Raw genomic sequence first — 23,460 nt, forward strand, 5'->3', positions numbered from 1 at the left:
TATGCGTTGTCTCATCTGTCATCCCTTGTATTATTCTCCCCCTTTCAATGGCCTACTGGGCGAAAGATCGAAACAACGACAGACGTTAGGTTGATTACAGACTTATAGTATTATTCACATTACTAGAATAGTTTATATTATCATCGATATGTATCAGTGTGTCACCTATATATTACTATATAGAAAAATATGGGACTAGAATAGTTTATATTATCATCGATATGTATCAGTGTGTCACCTATATTACTATATAGAAAAATATGGGATATGATGAATAGCGTTTTCATGTACGTCACAGGAGCAGTTTGGTAATTTCACATTCTCTTTTATTCTTTTTTTTTTTTTTGTCATTTTGTAGGGGCAAAATTGTAGTTTTATAATTTTTTAAATTAATTTCTAATCATAAAGGGCTTTATGTTGGGAAAAGTCAAACAAATAGGGGTAAAATAGTCTTTTTCACATATGTTATAAGAGTATAATTGTATTTTTTTTTTTTTTTTTTGAATGTCTAAACTTTGCCATTTGTCTTCATTGGTGGGTCTTCTCATCTCGTCGTGAGAAAGTTAAACAACGGCTGCACAGTTGAATATGTGCGCAGCACGTGCCTTTTGCTAGTACTGGATTAGTGGTATGGTAATGGTCTAATAGAGAATCAACTCTTTGAAGCTGTGTGAGTACTCTTAGCATCTACTCTGCGTTATAAAGAGGGTAGGCGAAGCACCGTGGAAAATACTGTTCGCACAAAACGACAAAAATACTTTTTTAGTTTTTATTTTTTTTGTTAAAGTGAGTACTAGTATACATAGTACAAAATATTGCGATATCTATTGACATTTCAAATAAGAATACAATAATATTCAGGATATGGGTTTGATATTCTCTATCATGGAAAATTGCAAATATCTTCAATATATCCTAAAATATTGTGGCATATATACTTTTTTTTTTTATTCTTCTCTCTCATTTTTGACCTCTAAAGCACTGACGCACCTGCTAATGGGCTGTGTCCGCGTCGGATGCGGTCAATATGGTCAAGATGCAGTCAACTAAACCGGACGCGGGTCAAGACACGGTCAACATGGTCGAGATGCGGATTTTGACCCAAAAAAAATAAAAAATAAATCAAAATAATATTAAAAAACTCAATTTTTTCATTTTTTGTTTTGTTAAGACTTAGGAGATGTTTTTAAAGTTTGATTAAGAAATATTAAACTTAATTTTGTGGCTATTTATTTTTAATAGTTTTGAATTTATAAATGTTGATATATTTAATTTAGTTTTTAATGTTCAATTTATATAAAATAAAATTATAAATATTAATTAATTTTCGCGTCCTTTGTTGCGTCTGTGTCCTACCTTTTTGAGATATAACAGAGTCGCTACGTCAGTGTTTGCGTCCGTACAATATAGTTTTTGACTTTTCTTCAATACACAAACAATAACTGCCTTTTTCAACATACTCAAAAAAGAGTTAGAATATGCAAAATTGGCCAATCTCTTTGAGCTTTTTAGGGAGGAAGAACTAAAAAGAGAGGTTTGAGTTTTCTAATTAATCTTGAACTTCATCTTCTCATTCTCATCTCTCTTGTTGCCTTTTTTTTTGTTCCAAATTTTTAGATATAATTAAACTCTTTTTTGTTTTTATTTTTCGGACCAATCTTCTTGAAAATCATTTGAATTTAGTCAATCAAATATAATCTTTCCATATGCATATAGAGAATGCCAATTATAAAAAAAAAAAAAAAAAATCGGTAAATCCAAGTTTCTTTCTTCTGAGTGTTTTTTGTTTAGTTCCTTTTATGAATTAATCTAAAGAAAATTAAATAAGAATATTAAGAATATTTTGTTTCAATTAAATCATTCTCAAATCTTTGGATGTAGATCTCAAATCTTTCCCTTTTATTATTGATTATTTAATAGGAGTATCTACGAAATTTTGGTTTATCATCGATATTGTACAATATATCATAGATTTTTACAAATATCACCCTGTCAAATACCGACACAAATAGTGATATTTCATAGATATATGTCGAGATTTGGGGGTTGGATATATTCTCCTATCGATACTTTGTTCTATGCTAGTATATATTCAAGAGGACTCTGAAGTCTCCCACGAGCAACACGCTTCGTACTTAAACTTGTCTTGCACGAGTCTATTATTTTTCCCACGGAGTCCTCGTTGCACTTCAAATCATCCTACATGCACATCCACTCACTTGAGTCAAAAATATGTAGTTTTCATAAGTCATAACATTAAATTTTATTATAAACTTTCCTCTCCTTACTATAAGATTTTATTAATCCAACATTAAATTTTACTATAAACTTTCCTTTCCTTTGCACTCATATCAAACTCTCATTTTTTTGCACTCATTCACAAAAATGGATCAGTTCAATCTTCTTCTCACAGAAACCACCACCTACCTCACCTCTCTAACGTTCCCCACCATCCTCACCATCGCCGCATCGGTCCTCGCCTTCTTCCTCCTTCCAATCATAATACAACGTAAAAATTGGCACAATGCGCCACCGGGTCCAACTGGATGGCCAATACTTGGGTACCTCCCATACTTAACTGATAGACTACATGAAGATCTTTTTCACTTAGCCAAAACATATGGCCCGTTATATAGTCTCAAAATGGGACAGAAGCCTGTTATTGTAGTATCATCACCGGAAATCACAAAGGAGATTCTCAAAAATCAAGATGCAACATTCTCTAGCCGTACCATCACTGAAGCTGTACGTTGTGTTACTTACGATGCGACATCGTTGGTTTTTGTTCCTTATGGTGCCAGATGGAGGTTGCTACGTAAGCTTTTGACGACTGAGCTTTTCTCTTCTCGTGCTATTGAACTCTTGCAGCCTGCGCGCAAGCTACAGGTTTGTTTTTCCTGGAAACCAACTCTTTTTGCTTTTGAATGGGAACATAACTGATTATCTGAAATGTTTTGGATGTATATCTCGTGGAATGTTTTGGTGAGAAAGCTTTTTTTGCTAGTTGTGTGTGTGACAACTGACAACTGACAAAAATGAGTTGGGAAATACCAACAAAATGTAGTGGACTAGTGGTTCAATACTTCATCTGTTCATCACTCAAATGTGATAGATTGTCGATTCAGTATTTTCTATTAATAATTCTGTTCAAATGATCAATTATAACTTTTTTGTTGTATACTTCTTTCTCTCTTCATCTCTATTACTGTAACGACACATGCATTCTAAGCACTGCATACTTTTTTCGTGGTTGCTAGGTCCATGGCCTTCTCAAAACTTTACATTCGGCATACATGACCAAGACTTCGATCAATATGGCCGATTCTACATTTGTTGTTTCTGCCAACCTCATAAGTAACCTTGTGTGCTCTAAGATTCTATTTGACAACTCAAAGAAGGAAGGGAGAGACTTGAAAGAGATGGTATGGGAGATACTTGAGGTGGTAGGCGCACCCAATTTGGCTGACTTGATCCCATTCTTGAAAGTGTTTGATCCGCAAGGACTAAAGAAGAGAGTGTGGAAGGTTGTAAAAAGGTTCGATGACTTCTTCGAAAAACTGATTGATGAGAGGCTGGAGGAAAGGAAGAAAGGTCTTAAGATAAATGAGAATGGGAGGTTGGACATGCTGGACGTTTTCTTGGATTATAGGAGCGACAAGAAAGACGATGAGTTGAAGCAATTTTCCCGCGTTGACATCAAAGGAATGCTCTCTGTAAGAAATTTTTCCTAGTTATTTTGCAAGCTATAAGATCTAGCTAGAGGTGTCAATATGTATTTTCTGATACAAGAATAACACCATTCCAAATTACAAGATGACCTTATTTTTAAAATGATTTTGTCTTGTAGGATATGTTCGTCGCTGGTACTGATACATCTTCAAGTACTGTCGAATGGGGGATGACTGAGATCTTGAAAAGACCAGACATTTACAAAAAAGTAATGGCTGAGCTCGACGAAGTAGTGGGCAAGGATCGATTTGTGGAAGAAAATGACATCCCAAAACTTACATACTTCCAAGCTGCCGTTAAAGAAGTCTTTCGATTACACCCTGGAGTTCCACTTCTCATCCCTCGCCGGACAAATGAAGCTTGTGAGGTTTATGGATACCAAGTTCCTAAGCATTGCATTGTCTTCGTTAATGTCTGGGGCATGGCCAGGGACCCCAAGGTGTGGCCTGAGCCACTTGAGTTCAAGCCAGAAAGATTTCTTGGGTCAGAGCTTGATGTGAAGGGTCAAGATTTTGAAGTGTTGCCTTTTGGGACGGGAAGGCGGTCATGTGTTGGTATGCCACTTGGTCATCGCATGGTTCACTACTCATTAGCATCATTGCTTCAGGCTTTTGAATGGAACTTTCCAACTGATATGTTGGAGGACATGACAGAGAAGGTTGGAATTACTCTTCAGAAAGCCAAAACCTTGGTTGGCATTCCAAAACCACGACTACAGAATTCTCTGTATCAGTAAAGGGTGAGCTTTTGCGGTAGAAAAGTTAAGGTTCCAAGATGATTGTAAAATGTGAGCTAGGCTGGGTTTTGAGGTTTTTCTAATAGGTAGCATGATTATCATTTCCATGAAATGGTAACTGATCGATGTATGATTTGTTGTGTGTCCAAAGTTAATCTGAACGGCTATATATGGTTCCTGTTGATTGAATAATGTGCATACCATGTTTAACATATCAAGAATGATAGACTGAAGAATGAGATATATACAGAAAAAAAAAAAAGGTATTTCTTCAATCTTGAGATATTTAATTTGTTTCTGTTAGGAATATGATGGCAACTTATGAATTGTCGAACATAAGCTTAAAAGTCTTTTCCAATTACCAAACTATAAAACCAGATTTATATATAAAACTTTTAAGTATCTTGGCATCCGCAGGTAGTGTAGATTTACAAAAAAAAAAATGTCCTTAAACAGCAAATTTTATCAACATTGCTTGAAGGTTGATGGGAAACTATCTCCCAAGATAGAATTTCCTTACATGTAAAACGAATGACACACAACATAGTATTTGACTTTGTAACTGAGGAGAAAGAGAAATCGTCCCATCGGTGTATTTTTCTCTCCAAATTCATCCACTATTTATAGGTGAGTGGTGCGCTTTTCAAATAACACAATAGAACAAAACTCTTGGGAAAAACAATCAATTTGAAAAGTCACGACATTTTAAGTGAAAGCCCATGCGCCATCATACTAAATTACTAATGATAGACTTAACCAATGTTAATATTACTTTTATTTTGTTGCTTGAAAAAATAAATAAATTTTCGGCATGATCTTTTTTTTCCAACATACAACACTCTTGTTTAAGTTGAACTAAGTTTAAGATTAACACTTAAAGATCATATAATGCTTGTTTCAAACAAATGCATCATTTTGAAAATGTGATTTTTTTTAACAATCAAAAAAAAAAAAATGAGCCCATTTTTGAAATTGTTATCCAAGGAAATCAAGCTTTTGGGAACAAACTAAATCATTCATATTTAAATGGATTTGAGCAAATCATTTTTCTAACATTTCTGTGGTCAGCACCTCAGCCCAAGGACGTAATTGATGGCATGAGGTATGAAAGATGTCGAACATAAACTATAAAAGTCTGTCTTCCTGTGTAATGAGATGTCTAGTTTTATATATACATCTGAACTTCTTTTTATCTTACAAAGTTTTTCGAGCAGATTAATTAAGTGGTTTCTGTCAAATCCCATCTGAATCACTTTCTGAAGAATTTCGTTATCACTCTGTAAAACCAATAGGGATACTCAGCTACTATGAAATATGAATGCGCTTAAGTAAAAGAATAGGAGAACATAGAACAAAAACTATCTGAAACAGTGAAACTGGAAAACTAAACAATCAAAGAACAACATGTTCAATAATAGATAAGCAACATTTGTAAGTGGTATAAGCCCATGCGCCATCATACTAAATTACTAATGATAGACTTAACCAATGTTAATATTACTTTATTGTTGATGTCTGGTTGAAAAAAAATCAAAAAATAAAAAGGAGAGGGATCCATATATAACACTTTTTGTACAACAATTTATACAACACTCTTGTTTAAGTTGAACTAAGTTTAAGTAATATTTTGTGGGTATGATCTTATCACTATAAAAATCATATCTACAAAATTTGAGTTCATTTTGAAATCTCCACCCCTTTGATTTGAAAATGTGATTTTTTTTAACAGTCAAAATTTAAAATTTTGAACCTTCTTTTGATATCTTTAAAAATTTCTAAATGAGCCTATTTTTTGAAAGGTTGTTATCCATAGAGGAAAAATGACATCCACAAAAAATCAAGTCATGAGTAAATTTGTAAAATAAAATATAGGCCATTGTATAAACTGTTGTATATGGATCCCTCCCCATATATATATATATATATGGCCTAAAGGATGTGTGATGATTTGATGGAAGCTTACGAACGCCTCACACACTGAAGTGTACGCTTCCTATGCATATACGCATCACTCAACGCTTCGCCTCGCCTTGGGGCGTACACAAACGCTTTTAAAAAAAATTGGACTTGACAAATTGTTGAGTTACTCTTCTTTACGGTTGTAAGGTTTTAGATTCGATTTGATGAATATCTTCCACTGTTTATGATGCTAAGCTAATTTCAAATTGACACCTACATAAAGTATTTGTGCATTTGACGCAAACTGGGAAATAGTATACACAAGCAATATAGCAAATGTTAATAAAACAAAAGCTGAAGTCAGAGTGAAAAAATAAGGGCATCAAAGAGTTCTACCAGAAAACATACCTGCATCTCCTGTTGCATTATATCTGGTGGAGTGGTGGATGCACCAGTAAGCAGCGGGAAGGATGAGCTAGGAACCAAGGGTGCTGATGGATCTGAGGAATAGTCATTCGCACCATTGGGTCAACTACAAGAATCCTACGAATCAGATCTCTTGCTCCTAGTGATAAATGTGTTGGAAGAGTATAGATTGCACCCTGCAGGACAGGACAGGATCATGTAAAAACCAGCAGTTCACTTTAATACACAGAAATAGAATGTCAACATTAATCTCTATTGTACCTAACTGTATATTTGGTGAATGCCAAACATCTTAGCTAGCTAGAGTCTAAATAGCTTGCAGTCAATACCTTGATTTTTTTGAATAGCTCTGGAAAGGATACATCATCAAAAGGAAGCGTGCCACAGAGAAGAGCGTACAAGATTACACCACAGCTCAAAACATCTACCAACATTATACTGAAACAAGAGTTTTATCTAATTTCGTAGTCACCGAATATTATACTACAGGTCAAGTGAGTCTAATGAAATTCCCTTCTCGCCTCAGGGGAAGCATAGTTTGGACTTCCACAACTTGTCTTTAGTAAATGCTAGCTCTTCGCGTATGATATTGTTCAAGCCAAAATCAGCAATTTTTACGTTGTGTTGTGAATCCAAAAGAATATTTTCTGGCTTAAGGTCCCGGTGAACAATCATGTTCGAGTGGCAGTACTCCACGGCAGAAATGATCTGTTTACGCACAGACTAAGCTGTTACTTCCAGAAATTAAGATACTTCTTCTCTTTATTCTGACTAGTGAAATAAAATTAGTATCAATAAGCTCTCCAGACTCTACGTTTGACACTCTATAATCTCGTAGAGTCGTATGATATGTGGATGCCTGATCAATCTTAATATTTCAACTTCTCGTCTCAGTGATCTCATTGCCCAAGCATCAAGGACAATGTAGGGTCAAATAACATATACTGCTTTTCATTACATTCAATGAGGTATTCGAATACAGCTTGCATACTCTAGTGATTGAAATTAAAGTGCTTGAGTGTATATGAATCTAGGATCCTAAAATCATAGAAGTATTCAAAATATAATAAAGCAAATACATATAGACAGACAACCTTTTTCTTCTATATTCATGTTCTTTATCTTATCGCCATTAAGGATCTTGATAGCTACTCGCTGCCCCGTCAGAGTATGCTCTGCAATTTTTACCTTACCAAACGAACCTACGCCAACAGTCTTGCCAACTCTGTAATTTGCTAACAATGTATGACTATTGCCCCCACCTCTGTCAGTAGTAGACGAGGACGACCAATCCATCGTTTTCTTCAAAGAATGCAAGCTATCAAATATTTTAGAAAAGAGATGAAGAACTTAATATTTTATCAATAAAATATTTGTCTTTGCAAAGAATATATCTTGATTTGAAGACGAGAATTCGAAGAACAGATAAACCTATAATAAGCCTATGCCTATGAGTGATTCGCCTAACAGGAAAGAATATATGTACTCTTTGCGGCTAATTGCTATTTGCTAAAGAAGTACGTGCAGTTTGTTTTTTAAGAAAATTTTGTTTTAAAAATCCGATCTCTCTTTGCATGTTACTCTTAGGCACCTTTCTTTACACTACTCCTTTCCATATGAACTCTAAAGTTACTCAACTCATAAAAATGAACTTAGAATATGAATTGAAGACTAATTTTTTGTAGAGACATATATAGCGTGGTGAAAAACACTCCTACAAAAAGCTCAATTGAATATGTTTAACTTTGTCAAAAGTTATTATAAAATTAAATAAATCTAGGCTATTAGATAATTTTACAACTTTCTAAACGATTTTTGACAAGGTTGTACATCTTCAAATAAACTGATTTTTTGTGTGGGTGATCTCTATTCTATGGAAAATATTTTCACCAAAAATCAGTTTCTAATTATATTTAGTGATAGAGTAATTTTAGAGTCACTTCTCCTTTTTCTAAATATAATATATATCAAAATAATCAAGTAAACCTAATGATAGCTAGTAATTCACTGGAATTATTCACAACTTGTCTTTATTCCCTTCGCGTAAGGTTTGGTGAATAAAATCGAATAATTGTTGTGAATTTTGAATGATACTGGTTTAATTCAACAATTGGTTCGAGTGGGGTACTTATAATTGCCGAATTATTTGCGAATTATAAGGTTTGGCGAATAAAATGACATTTGTATTATTTTTTCATGAATAAAATTGTAAAAATAAAAATAAAAACGTTATATACTTATATATCAAAATTTTAAATGTAAAATATATAGCCAAATTTTAAAAAAATACATTCGTATTATACCCGTTTAAAACACGTATATCATATTTTTACCGTTAGGGTTTTATTGAACCAAATATTTAAAAATATTATTGTTGAAAATTTTGAATCTTAGACGAATAATTGACGTACGAATTTACTAGGTATGGCAGTTGGGCTAATAAGCCATCACATTACATTAAAGAGTTGCATTGTCAAATGATGACTACAAAATTAGGGCATTTGACCTACACAACTCCACTAGTCCAGTTTTGTGAGGTATAAAAAGGGAAAGCTGTTCTTAATATCTTCAATAAAATGTATTGTTTGCAGGTTATCTTGATTTGAAGACGGATTCAAGAACTTAAACCTATAATAAGCCCTATACACCCGCACCCATGATTCGCATGAGTGGCTGTGATTTCACGGCTAATTGCTACCATACGCCTTGCAGTTTTTTTTTTAGATTTTTGTTAAAAAAGTGCCATTAAGCATTCAGCTATAAAGCACATTTATGTAGGCATAAGACCAAACTCTAAATTTTTCTTCCAACCCAAACGACCCAATAGCTGATTTTTCATACCGTTAGACACTTTTGACAAATAATAATCACAAGGAATCAAGTTGATCCATTTTAAGGATTCAGTAACAAAAAAGTGTGAGCCATTTTAAGGTGTCTGGGTACGGTAGCCGCAGTACCCCCGTGCAACTCAAAAACAAACCGTATCCAATACATGGATTTAGAAAATTTTAGAAGTCAGAAACCAGCCTATGTCTCAAAACTCAAAAGTGATGATAGATAGCCCTCGAATGGTTTCAAGCCCCCTTCTCTTCTTGCTCTCTTTCTCTCTTTCTTACGTCACGTGACTTAGATCTGAAACACTCTCTCTCATTTACCCTAATATCCAACACTTAAAAACGAGGCCAGAGAATTTTGTTTAATAATAATAAGTTAAATTTAGATTTTATTGATTGATTAATAATTAAATTGATTTGATTAATTAAGCTATCTCATATTAAGACTGCATATATGGAACCCCTCTTGCATCCTGATACACGAGCGGAGTTAGCTTTTACTGTTCTACCGGGTAGTGAGGGTGTTGATCAGTATGTTAGGGCTTTTTTTATGTTTTTTATTGGGCATGTTTTGTTTTCCAATGGTCATTCTACGGTACGACTGGGATATTATGCTTATGTATCTGATTTGCATACTATGAGGGATTATGACCTGGGTAGCTTAGTATATACCACATTGATATCGGCGCGATAAAGCTTCAAAGACATTCTAAAGTAGAAGTCCTCGATTGTAGGATTCACGGGACTTTTAGAGATTTGGTTTTATGAGTACTTTCGATGTCTTTGTCCTAACATAGACATGATTCCGATATCTAGCCCTAGATTTGCTAGTTGGTCGGGGACTCACTTGACTCGTAAATGTAGGGCGATTAGGAATAATATTTGTATGGCTCGTGCTTTCGATTGATATTAGATCATTGTCATCTATTGAGTGGAGACCTTGGCGTTTGTTCATCCTTTGACGATCCAAATTGCATGCTTGTGTTTGTCCGTTGTCACGCCACAGAGTTGTTTTGCCGCGACGGGATTGCCGGGTTTGTACCGTGGGCGGATGATGTTGGAGGCGGATGACCGGACGTTATAGAGTTCCATGTGCTCCCATGCCGGATGTTAGTGATGCAAAGTCGTGGGGTAGAATTCAAATTCATGAAGTTCATTCCAGTGGTGGTCCTTGGCCAGATGCGTTTTCTTTTGTTGTTGAGCAGACTGCTGATCAGTATTATAGATGGTGGAACCGTGTCTCCATGGGTCCGTTGTTGCCTCCTGTTGGTCGGGCTAGCAACTTCGAAGTTTATGGGCTGGAAGGGATGAGGCGTGAGTTACGTATTTCATCATCCACCATGCTGTTTAACCCACAACCTCCTCGAATGCATATCGGCTAACCCCGTATTCCGCCAAGAATCCTCAGATGTTTGCCGTGTGTGGACCTGATGGGGAGCCTACTTATATTTCCATTCCTGAGGTGCCTCATGATCGTTTCTCTGAATTAGAGCCGCATATTGATCAGTATACCATGGTGAGTTTAATTGTTTTATTTATTTTTTTCATTATATATATAATATGTACTCACACTGTATTTTCTTGGATTTTCAGGCTGAGGTTCGAGAAAGATATGAGAACCAGGTTCTCATGTTTGATGGGATGAGGACTGCCTTGTATCATTATAACCAAGAAAGAGATGAGGCATATTCTCAGACATATCAGCAATCCCAAATCGCATTATGACGAGACTTGGAAAGCGTGATGAGATATCGCGGGCAAGTGTACACGCGCAAAGAACATCGTGGGATATGAGGAACTTCAGTGAAATAGTTAACCTCCGTCTTGAATTGAAAAGATCATCAATCTCAGATTAGGAACTTAGAGGAGCAGCTTCGGAACGTCCAAATAGAGAGAGGAGAGGGATCGAGTGGTAAGGGGGCGTAAGAAGAGAGCTAAATAAATTTGATATAATATGATAGGTTTTGAATTATTTTAGATATTATATGATTATATCATAATCATAGATTTTGGACTGCATAATCATAATCATAATCATAATCATAAGTTTTTAATTTCTTTAATTTTTTCGATTTTGAATTACAATTCTTAATTTCTTCAATTGCACAATTGTTAATTTCTTAACTTCTATGCACAACTCATAATTTTCAAGTTCTATGCACTACGCTTCTAATTTTCGAAAAATGCATGCGGTTTTGCAAAACCGCAAAACCCTAAGCCCACGCGGTTTTGCCAAAACCGAAAAACCATTTAGCACGCGGTTTTGTTTTGCCAAAACCGCGGTGTAAAACCGCCATTTATAATGCATCAAAATCCACGCCACCAAATTTGATTTGGTGTTTGGTTTGATGTTTTTGGTGTTTTCAAACCGCGTGAGATGATTTGAAACTTTGCATCAAATGCTAAACCAAATATTGTTTGATGCTGTCGATATCAATGGTGTTTGGTTTAGTTTTTTGGTGTTTTCATATGAACTCTAAAGTTACTCCACTCATTAAAATGAACTTACAAGATGAATTGAGGACTAATTTTTGAAAAATAGCTTTCACAAAATATGTTTAACTTGAAAAGTTATTATAAAATTGAATAAATCTAGACTTGAGATAATTTTACAATTTTCTAAACGTTTTGATGCTTGGTACATCTTGATATCATTTCTATGGAAAATATTTTCTCACCAAAAATCACCTAATTCATTTATTTAGTGACAATAATTTTAGAGTACTCCTTTTCTAAATATAAATATATCTAAAGTTACTAATAACTCATTAAAATAACTAACGGAACTTACAAGATGAATTGAGGACTAATTTTTGTAGAGACATATATAGCTTTCACTACATTGAACTAACCTACAAAATAATTAATTGAATATGTTTAAATGCATTTAACTTTGTCAAAAGTTATTATAAAATTAAATAAATCTAGACTATTGGATAATTTTTTTAAAACAACTTTTAAACGATTTTTGACAAGGTTGTACATCTTCAAATAAACTGATTTTTAGTGATTAATTATTTTCTCTATATCTTATAGCTTTGTATAATTAAATATTTTTAGACCAAAAATCAGTTTCTAATTTATTATATTTAGTGATGGAATATAATATATATCAAAAAATAATCAAAATAATCGGTTCAGCACTTGGGCTAATAATCCATCACATTACATTAAAGAGTTGCATTGTCAAATAATGACTACAAAATTAGGGCATTTGACCTACACAACTCCACTAGTCGTCTGTGAGGTATAAAAAAAGTGCCATGAAGCATTCAGCTATAAAAGCACATTTATGTAGGCATAAGACCAAACTCTAAATTTTTCTTCCAACCCAAAACCGTTGCACACTTTTGACAAATAATAATCACAAGGAATCAAGTTGATCCATTTTAAGGATTCAGTAAACAAAAAAAGTGGAGCCATTTTAAGGTGTCTGGGTACGGTAGCAGCAGTACCCCCGTGCAACTCAAAAACAAACCGTATCCAATACATGGATTTAGAAAATTTTACAAGTCAGAAACCAGCCTATGTCTCAAAACTCTAAAGTGATGATAGATAGCCCTCGAATGGTTTCAAGCCCCCTTCTCTTCTTCTCTCTCTCTCTCTTTCTTACGTCACGTGACTTAGATCTGAAACACTCTCTCTCTCTCTCATTTACCCTAATATCCAACACTGAAAAACGAGGCCAGAGAATTTTGTTTATTATAAATAATAATTAAATTTAGATTTTATTGATTGATTAATAATTAAATTGATTTGATTAATTGAGTTGTGGTAAAGATGAAAGCTGTGACTCGAGAATTTTCGAGCCAGGCTCAATTAAATCTTCCAACAACAACAGCAACAATTGCAACTGCAGAAGATGAGGCTATAAAGAGGAATACAGATTGTGTTTATTTTCTTGCTTCACCTTTGACTTGCAAAAAGGTAATTATTTTATTAAAGATTTGTTTTTTTTTAGATTTTGGAAGTTTAAAATTAAGTTTTAGTGTTTAAAGTATGTAATTTGTTTGATTGTTGAAAGAAAGTATTGAATTAGATGAAATAGAAAGATCAGATGAATTGGGAACTTTTTGTGACACTTTGAGATCTGTTAATTATTTAATGAATTTGTGAAATTATTACTGTTTTAATTGTTTGACTGGAGTTTTATTGAACAAAGATATAATCTTTGATCAATTTGAAACATTTTGATTTAGGGAATGATTGGTAAGTGTAAATATATAATTAGTTGATGTCATTACTCAGTAGTAGTAACTTTATATTCTTCTTAATTCCTTAAGTTACATTTACAGTTATATTTTTCTCTAAGAAATTGGTGGTTATTGTTTTACGACGTTCTCACTTTTGTTCAGTGGCCTATTCATTTAATTGTGTTAGGTACTATCATCTTGTCGATTTTTCTTTAAATTAGTTGGGGACACATACCTTGTAGTTCATGCGTTTATCCCATGGAAACTGTGTTTTTATCAGTCTTCATTACCAGCCATAAGAATGTATCTGATGCATCTCTCCTTAAACAGGGTGTTGAATGTGAATATCGCCATAGTGAAGAGGCCAGGATGAACCCCAGGGATTGCTGGTACTGGTTAAATGGTAACTGCTTGAATCCAAAGTGTTCATTCAGGCATCCGGTGAGTCTCTTAATGTCCTTGTTGAAATGCCTGTTTTGATTATTATTATTGTTTACCATTTTTACTCTCGGTGATATTTTATCAATAACTTCTTCGTCCTACCATTTTCTCTTCAGCCACTTGATGGTCTGGTAGGAACTCCTGTGGCAACTCCAAAATCATCTCTGCCCCCTTCAATAGCTGCAACATCAACTCAATTGTCAGTTGCCAATACGTCTGCATATAATCCAGTGAAACAGGGCACTCCATGTTATTACTTCCAGAAAGGACTTTGTTTAAAGGGTGACCGTTGCCCCTTCATGCATGGCCCACATCCCATTGATCACGTGACTCCACAGCCTCCTACTCCAAAAGTTACTGCAAGTGTTACTGCACCTCAAACTCATAAGAAGCCTCTTTGGGTCCCTGAGAAGTGTACTCAGCCGAAGAAGGTTCTGCAAGAAAATATCATTATACCATTTGAAGTACCACCTCCCGCAAGATTGCCAGTAAAATCTGTAAAGGCACCATTGGAAAATGGTTTTGTAGCTGAGAAAATTGTACCACCTATGTCATTGCATAACGAGCTTCCTAGGTATAAACCAGCTATTGTGTCTTCTATTATCAGTGGCAACTCTGGAAGTATGACCAACCGTGGTCGCCTAGCTCAACCAGTGGATGATCGCACCTTTCATAATAGTAAAGAGCCTGGCGAATTCCTGGGGGAGGCCTCTCCTGGTTTCGATGTTCTGGTTGATGATGAACTCCGGAATTCTGGATACTATCAGAAGGAAGATGATTTTGGAAGAATCACAGGCCATGCTGGGAGGCATTTGAACTCTTTGAATGAAAATGATCACAGTCGCTCCGTAGATTACAATCCTCCTGCTAAATTTGATCGAGAAACTTATAGTGAGACACGTGGCTATGACCCATACAGGCGGGCACAAGATCCATATGACTGGGAACCACGCAGGGTATCCTCTGAGAGGGTTATGGATAGGACAGCTGTACCCGACAGGAGGGCATTACCAAAAGCCGAGAGCCCTGATGATCTTGATGATGTGGATCTACGCCACCGGCTGTTAAAGCAAAGGAAGACTAATGGGTCAAGATCAGCTGTTAGCCCTGATTATCGTGGTGATTTTTACAGGAGGGATGATCGCGGCCGCCATGTTGAGGATCAAAGGTACCATGGTCATACTCGCAGGGACTCACGTCATTTACCTCATGAAAGCTCAACAAGCAATCGCCTGCAAGGTAGAATATCGCTTCCTGGGAGATCTTCACCAGACAGGATCCGAAATGATACTCACCTAGAGAAGGAAACAGAGAGGGGAAGGAGGGCCAGGTTGTCGCCAGGCAGACTGCCATCCTACGCCGGAAGGGCTCACGATAGAATAAAGTGGGGGGTACAAGATGAATTTAACACTGAGGGAAGAAATTTTAGGCCCCCTTTAATCAGAAGAGATGAACTAGACAATGACGACTTTGCTGGTCCGAAAAGCCTGGTGCAACTGAAGAAAGGTACAAAAGTGATAGAGAGAGGTGAAGAGCAGCGAACTAGGGGTAAAGATACTTCCTTTGGAGAATGGAAAAATTCAAGGATCGGAAAAGTTGAGGGTCATTCAGAATTTGAAGGTTCTAGTTCTTTTGAGGGCCCAAAACCTCTAAGAGAGATTTTAAAGAGAAAAAGACGAGAGACAACAGATGTTTCTGGGGATGGCATGGCTTCTGGGGACAGAGAAGAAAACAATAGGAAAGAGCAGGATGGTGATTCATTAACGGTGGCTTCTGAGAAACAGAGGGTACAACCCTCCGAAAACAAGGAAGAAGACAATGACCATTCTAACAGTAGTAAAGAAGAACACAGGTTTGCCACTGGAAATGCCAATGGAACAATGGATGATGACGAAGAAGGCCTGATCTCTGAAGAAGTTGAAGGCCAGCATTATGTTCAAAAAGGAAGTGAGGTTGAGAATGAAGACATGATAATGCTAGACAATGGGGATGACGAAGAGCTAGAAACCTCTGATCAGAGGTATGCAGATTCTGACTACGAGCAGGTTGACGGAGATTTCAAAACAGAGGAAGAGGGCAACGCAGACCCAGAAGATGAATACTTCGATGAAGAAGATGGGGATGACTTTGCAAAGAGAATTGGAGTGATGTTCTCCTAAAGGAGAAATAGGAAAGAGTAGGCAGACTTGACTGCTGTTTTCTTTTAACTTCATTCCTTTTTGTTATGGTTGGTGGCTTTGTTCAAGTAAACATTTTGCTTCTATTTAAAGTATAATCACTATCTGCCTGGTGAGCAGTGTAGCAGATATGGTATTCATTGATACAGTAGACATCCTTTTTCCTTGGTAGCCTTTTAGGCTTTTACTTCATAAGATTGAATGAAAGTTTTCCTTGTATCTGTTTGCTATTTCTATAGCTTTTCAACTTTTATTGAATGTGCCCTGAAGCCCCTGATGAGATAACAACACTGAGAACATGTAGAATGGGAAGATTCATTTACTCGTTGCAGGCTGTAGAATGCTTGGTACGAACTACGCGGAGTGGGTTAAAAGTGGGCATAGCAAGTTTTTCTCTCGCACAAGTCTCCAGAAGAAGAAATGCCAAATTTCATCCAACAACTACATGAACTAAATTTCATCAAACGAATACATGAAGCTTGGTAGTAGCAAAAAAGTTCAAATTTTCTCTAATGGTTGGAATTTCTGTTGAGGTTTCGGCACTTTCCCGATCAGAGTGTTGGAATGTCCTGCACCTTTCGTGTTGATTAACTGGGAAACGAAAACTTCCATTGGTATTTTCAAACTTTTTGCCAGAGCCAGTGGATGTGTTCGTGTGTATGGAACAGTCTGCCAACAATTCATCTTACTTGACTCTGGCCTAGAAAGCTTTATTATGCCCAGCCCTGGAGAACGGATTTGATCAAGGAAAAAATAAAGAAAAAGGAAAGAAAGTAGAAGTAGCCTCACATAAATTCCATTTTTGTAGAGCCAGACGTTCAAACTGGAGAGTATTGAGAATGGCTCAGATGCTAAGTTGGTGTGTGCGTTTTGTCCACGTTGGACTAGGATTGCAAGGGGTATTAAAACCTGAGATGCGAAATTAGAGCAAAGTGGATGGTTGAAAGCATTGCAGCAAGCCAGAAAAGTACTAGAAAACAAGGTGGTCTTAATAAGACAAGAGCCACAAAGGCAAAACCGTACTCATTTTTCTTCTCATGTTCTTCTCTTCTCATAGTACAAACTTGTTTTGCTGCTCCTGTTTTTTTGCTTTTTCTACTAATCTTTTGGTGTATAAATCATCCAGATTTTTGTTGGCAAGGTCAGCTGGATTCCAGGTTATCCCAATTCACCACACCTCTGTCCCCTTTCCCACTTATTTTGTTTTCATGATTATGTTTATGAGATTAGATAATGTGATCCGTAACTATTTGCTTTTCATTTAGTGCTTTTGTTTGCTGGAATATCACATCAGAAGGCAAAACTTGGAGTGTGAAAACTCCGGTTAAGCAGACCAAAAGAAAAGTCTATGCGTCTAGGATCCTATGATCCTATCAACCAACCAGTATTCCTCCTTTTTTCTTTTAACAAGGACAAAAGAAGTGATATTTCCTCATCCATAAAGGAAATGTTTACAGCATTGGATGAGGATGACCATATGATCATGATGGAAGAAAATGCGATTTCAATGTACACAAGTCAACATCTGTTAATGGTAGAAACACAAATTACCTCACCACATTATCAAAGACGAGCAAGTTTTTGGAAGGATGTCTTATTTTTGTACTATGTGCTTTTCTTGTTGAATGAGAAACGAAAAGATGCATGTCTAATTCGTCAGCTTTGGGTTTGTACTGAAATGGATGACTAAATTTTGTTTCTTATATTATAATGTTGTGATCCAATTTCTCAGAATAATACCTGAAAATTATTAGTTTTTGCTAATTTTTGTGGTGCATTTTGGCATGTCAGGATTTTGAAGTATGGCAGATATTGAATCAAGAGGAAGCGCTTCTCGTATAAGGAAATGCGCTTCAGAATTTCTTTCTATCAAGGATTTGATGGATGAAGAGGATTCATGGGAACTTATGGGAAAAGATCTTTGCCTCAAATCAACTTTCTTATTTTGTGATATTAAACAAGTTATCTCCCATGCATCAGAAGATAAGAAGAAGTCCTTAACGGAACTAGGGAATCGACTGTTCTACTACATACAAGAGGTACTTAAACGAACCCATGCTGAGTGAGAAACACTCTTTTTACCTCTAGATTAAAACAAATCTTTGAGCGACTGCCATTAGTGCTATCTATCTACGTTGCATGCCTGGATGCCAATGCAATGCGCCAAAAGAGAATGCACCTCAATAGTTGTTTTATGCATTCTCCTGCCCTCTGGAATACCAGAGATGCACATAACAACTATCTTCTTTACGGAACATAGTCATATGTATGCGAACTAGTATTTATAATCCGAGGTATATCTTCCTGAAGCACATCACATCTGCCTCGTTGTGACATTATTATTATTATTTAGTATGGTTCAGGTACTAGCTAGGATCATCTTTAATTCGTCTAGTAATTTTCTCGCTGTTATTGATGAATTATTTTCTTTCTTCTTCCCTTCCAATAATGGTTGAATTTATCAGTTGGATTAAGTTAATTTGTTGTTATGATTCTGCTGCAGTTGGATCATGTCATTAAACTCCAGAACATTCCCTTGACCAGAAGCAGATTCAATGATGCAGCTCTTGTTTTACAAGAAATCATAGATATATTGCCCGGAGATATGAGTATATGACCACAAATCACAGGCTCTGAGAAGCAAATGTGGCAAAAGACTCTGCAAATGAAATATTGATAAATGACAACGGAAAATGTTTATGTAAAATTTAGTAGTTTTTCAATGATGTCTCCTGTGCCACTGTGCAAGACAAAAATACCTGTACATGTAAATACAGTATACTAACCCCTAAGAGCATCTCTAGGTGGAAGCATCATGTGTCAATTTGCCTCTACCATTTGGAATTTTGGAATAAACCATCTCTAGGTGGGGGCAAATATGGAGGTAAGTGTCTAGCCGCATCCGTAGAAGCAAATTTGCTATTTCGGATGCCGATGATGATATGTCTTGAAAACACTCTCCACCACTAAACTTTTTTTTGCTCGACTAGAACATCTCCATATATCTACAAATCTAATGTCGCCCATTTCCACTTATAATGCCACGTGACACTCCCAATGTTGGATGCTCCAACGGTAAAAAAAAAACATCCGGAATTCTATCTCCATATATCTACACTCATTTCATTTTTCATTTTACATACACTCAACACTAGTACTATACTTAAACAACTCAACCATTTCCCATCACACATCAACAAACAACACACACTTTGTCAAAAAATGGATTATGAGGTGTATGAGTTTTTTCCTCTTCAATCTTCATTTTCGTCTTCTCCAGCAGAAGACTCGGTTGATAGTCTCGATGAGAAATTTGTTAATTTCATTCCTCTTATCAAGCACAGTTTGGCTGTATTGCATAAGCACAAATGCATGCTCCGAAGGCTCCCCATGGTGGTTCAAAGAAAGATCGAAAAGTGAAGCATGGAAATTATGTTTTGACTTTGGAAATCTTGAAGTCCAACTACTCGTCCATCGTCCTATTTTTCCAAAATAGGATTTCAAATGGCGTATGAAAAAACTTTTATTCATTCACATCTTCAACGATATTCAGACTCATTTGGAGAATTTCGTATCTTGCTCATTTCCACTTTTTCGTAATATTAATTTTGGTATAGCCCAAGAAAATTTAGTTTTGTGGTAATAGCCTTCGTCTCTGTATGACCCCAAATGGAGAAGCTCAACTAGCAGAATGCTTTGTTCATTGGCCAGGTCAAAAGAGTGTCTCACACTTAGAAACTCTTCAGTTTCTTTTTTCAGTTCTAGTTTCTACAGAGTTTCCTAGTTCCCACAACTCCACAAGGTATAGTTTCCATATTTGTACAGAGTTTTAATTTGTGAGACAGTCTTTTCATGTGCCGCTGTACCTTACATGCCTTATATGCAAGTCTCTAAAGGAAAGAAGAATTATTGGTGATTTTGAGGACGTTTCTGATTCTCTCTAACTTCCTCATGGGCTTCACGGCAAGAAGGAAGAAGTACAGAAGATGTTTGGCAGCTGTTGAAGCTCTTAGCGACGAATTAATTCAGGAGATACTCATTAAAGTTCCTCTGAAAAGCCTGTTTATGTCCAAGTGTGTTTGCAAAAGGTGGCAAAATTTGATTTCCGATAAATTTTTCTTTAGTAGAATCGTAAAAATATACCCTCCTCGCATCAATGGCTTCTTTTATAGGCAGTATAAAGTGCCGTTGTCCAATTACAAGCTTCCTGAAGATTTTGGTGAGCAAACTAAAGAAGCAGAGGTGAACTTTTGTGATTTTGCTAGGAGTTGTAATGATAGTGATTCCAGTGATATAGGACTAGTAGTAGATACTAGTCTGAGCTTCCTTCAATGCTCTATCTGTTAGGGACCTGGGCACACACCCGGAGGCACTCATGGGATAACTAGTACCTTACCCTAAACCCTGTTTGGGCTACATCTTGGCCATGGGTGTGGGGTTTTCCTAATCCTAAAATGATAGTGATTCCAGTGATATAGGACTAGGTAGATACTGAGTTCCTTCAATGTAATCTTCCCATTTTATCAACCCCCCTAATGAACTAAAAGACTTTAGTAATCTTATTTTATCAATGTGAAACTATTCCTCTTTTTGGTCCACACACTCTAACACTATGGTTGTCGTTGCCTCTCACAATGGGTTGCGAATGAGTAAAAAAGGTTTTGATGATTATTATTACCATCGTTATATCCTCTGCAACCCTTTAACTGAAGAATGGGTGTCCCTACCAAAGCCCTATTGCAAGCATCGCATCAGTCACTATAGTAGTATAGTGCAACCAATCATGAGTTCAGTTTCATTCGCGTTCTCTTGTCTTGTCATGACAATGCAGAGTCGCGTGGGAAACACATCGAATTCAAGGTGGTATCCATTATAGGTTATGATGATAATGTGCTCAACGTGGACACATATTCTTCAGAGACAGGAGTGTGGAAGCAGTCCGAGATACTACATAATCTTTGTGGTTTTTGTCCATTTGGTCAAAATACTATAGGTTTTGACGGCTCATTATGCCTGTGGAATCGATGCCGTAGGTTATTATGTTTGTATGATTTGAAGGAAAAAGTAGACGTCATATAGAAATTCCCTTAGTTGATAGTATGCGAAGAGGAGCACTGGGGGAATCATCTGGATCATTATATTATGCCGAGAGCAGTAGGACTAGTTTCGATGTATGGGTTCTAGTTGATGGAGTTAAATGGTCGTTGAAGCATACGCTAAGTTTTAGATGTAGGTTTCGTCCATTAACTTTGCATCCTTTAAACTGTAATATTATTTTGGTGATATTATCAGGACGTGGAACGAATAAGGTTTGCTTATATCACGTCGACAAGAGAACGATTAAAATGATCGACGACTCGATGAAAATAAGTTGTCATCCCCTATTCCCTTCAAGCGTCGCCTCCTAGCCTAAGCAAGATTTAGTAAGTTAGAACTATTTCCCATGATTTTGTTTCAGAGCATGTTTTGATGGGTTAATTATTATTTACCATGGTTGTCCTCTGTTAATGACTTAACAAACTAGTCTGTTGCGCTTGTACTTGGTATGAATTGTGTTTTTGCTCTTGCTTGGTAATAGTACTACATGAGCAAGGATAGCCGGATACAATTATCGTTGTCTGTGAAATTTTATAGCATATTGCCATACGTAAATATTTTCCAGTAATCCACTTTTAATTTTTAGACAACTACTGCTACCATGCTACGACGTTCAGTGTTCACATACAAATGGACACAGTATAATAGGATTTATCCAATCCATTGACATCTTCTTTGCTGCCTGTAGGTTTATTTACTATTTTTTTTTTTGCGGATAATCTATTTATTAGAACATTATCACAACCAAGAGAGTTTAAAACCACTCAATCCCATTCAGCTGGCCGTTTCACACACCTAGGAAAAGATGGCACTAACAGCAATAGCCTCGCAACTGTGCCATCCAACTTTCTCTTGCTTTCTCAACCCCTCAAAAATATTGAAGTATATTCCCAAGAACCTTACCCATTCCAATATCATCACTAGAAGAGTAGCAACAATAGCAGCTGTGAACACAATTTTGCTAGCAAGAGAAACCATGTTCAACATGGATGTAGCATCTGCATTCGACTTTAGAATGACGGTTCCAGATCAGACACCTGAAGAAGCAGAGGGTACAATCAAAGACCATGCACGAGAACTCTTAGAAGTGAAAGATTTAATCGAATCAGAGCAATGGCGTGACGCACAAAAGGCGCTTCGCAAGAGCTCATCCTACCTTAAACAAGACATTTACACACTAATACAAGCAAAACCAGGAAGTGAGAGGCCTCCGCTTAGGTTGCTCTACTCCAACCTTTTCAACAACGTTACTAGAGTAAGTAGCCAAATGTCATACTTGAGTCTAGAGTTTTCTGGATTAAGATCTTAACAGGGTCACTCAGAGGGCAAACAAGCGATAGTTTTACCCATCTGAAAATATGTTAGCCACGCCGTGTCAGGTGACACTATCTTTCATGTTACTCTGATTGCGCCAGTTAAAGACCAAAATACAGGACCCAAAGTCGCGATGCCATTGGCCTCCAATCTTAAAACAATTGATAAATGCACCTCTATTGTTTTTTTCATCTTTTTGTGGTTCTAACATAACTGGAATTTTTGCAGCTAGATTATGCAGCAAGGAGTAAGGATGTCGTTGGCTGTAAGGAGTCTTTTCAGAACATAGTTGTTTTCCTTGATGACATTTTATCAAAATTATAAACTCATTCTTTCAAGTAAGGGATCCTTTCAAGTAAACTGTTGTGTTACCAATTACTGGCACTTTTCAGATGATACTAACAATTAGTCTCCCAGATTGATAATTAAGTATATTATCTTGAAAAGAAATGGAGTTGGAACGGAACCAAAATTAATTCTTATATAATCAAAACCCTTACTAACCGCAGTTGAAACCTCAAACTCTTGAGTGGACAAGACATTTCCACTGTCTGAGTTTCAACAAAAGCGACCAACTGTCAAAGATTGCAATATAAGTGTTACTCTCCTTGTGT

General features: G+C 36.3%; 4 protein-coding genes and 1 pseudogene across 4 annotated transcripts; 4 read left to right on the forward strand and 1 right to left on the reverse strand.

Moving 5' to 3' along the window:
• Positions 1-1,458: 1,458 nt before the first annotated feature.
• LOC147521308 (geraniol 8-hydroxylase-like) lies at positions 1,459-4,740 on the forward strand. Its single transcript, XM_086606956.1, has 3 exons — positions 1,459-2,886; positions 3,258-3,713; positions 3,848-4,740. The coding sequence occupies exons 1-3, from the start codon at positions 2,386-2,388 to the stop codon at positions 4,463-4,465; spliced, it is 1,575 nt and encodes a 524-aa protein (XP_086463082.1). The 5' UTR covers positions 1,459-2,385; the 3' UTR covers positions 4,466-4,740.
• A 786-nt stretch (positions 4,741-5,526) lies between these two features.
• Positions 5,527-8,086, reverse strand: LOC147521309 (SNF1-related protein kinase catalytic subunit alpha KIN10-like; annotated as a pseudogene).
• A 1,604-nt stretch (positions 8,087-9,690) lies between these two features.
• On the forward strand, positions 9,691-16,656 carry LOC147521310 (zinc finger CCCH domain-containing protein 32-like). Its single transcript, XM_086607050.1, has 4 exons — positions 9,691-10,000; positions 13,340-13,551; positions 14,148-14,258; positions 14,375-16,656. The coding sequence occupies exons 2-4, from the start codon at positions 13,405-13,407 to the stop codon at positions 16,415-16,417; spliced, it is 2,301 nt and encodes a 766-aa protein (XP_086463176.1). The 5' UTR covers positions 9,691-10,000; positions 13,340-13,404; the 3' UTR covers positions 16,418-16,656.
• A 152-nt stretch (positions 16,657-16,808) lies between these two features.
• Positions 16,809-19,248, forward strand: LOC147521311 (photosynthetic NDH subunit of lumenal location 3, chloroplastic-like). Its single transcript, XM_086607149.1, has 3 exons — positions 16,809-17,592; positions 18,227-18,474; positions 18,939-19,248. The coding sequence occupies exons 2-3, from the start codon at positions 18,238-18,240 to the stop codon at positions 19,050-19,052; spliced, it is 351 nt and encodes a 116-aa protein (XP_086463275.1). The 5' UTR covers positions 16,809-17,592; positions 18,227-18,237; the 3' UTR covers positions 19,053-19,248.
• A 2,779-nt stretch (positions 19,249-22,027) lies between these two features.
• LOC147521312 (psbQ-like protein 3, chloroplastic) lies at positions 22,028-23,206 on the forward strand. The gene is made up of 2 exons (XM_086607237.1): positions 22,028-22,787; positions 23,075-23,206. Exons 1-2 carry the CDS (start codon positions 22,338-22,340, stop codon positions 23,168-23,170), a joined length of 546 nt encoding a protein of 181 aa, XP_086463363.1. The 5' UTR covers positions 22,028-22,337; the 3' UTR covers positions 23,171-23,206.
• Positions 23,207-23,460: the final 254 nt, after the last annotated feature.

This window comes from Coptis chinensis, chromosome 1 (genome assembly GCF_015680905.1).
Source record: "Coptis chinensis isolate HL-2020 chromosome 1, ASM1568090v1, whole genome shotgun sequence".
NCBI lineage: Eukaryota > Viridiplantae > Streptophyta > Magnoliopsida > Ranunculales > Ranunculaceae > Coptis > Coptis chinensis.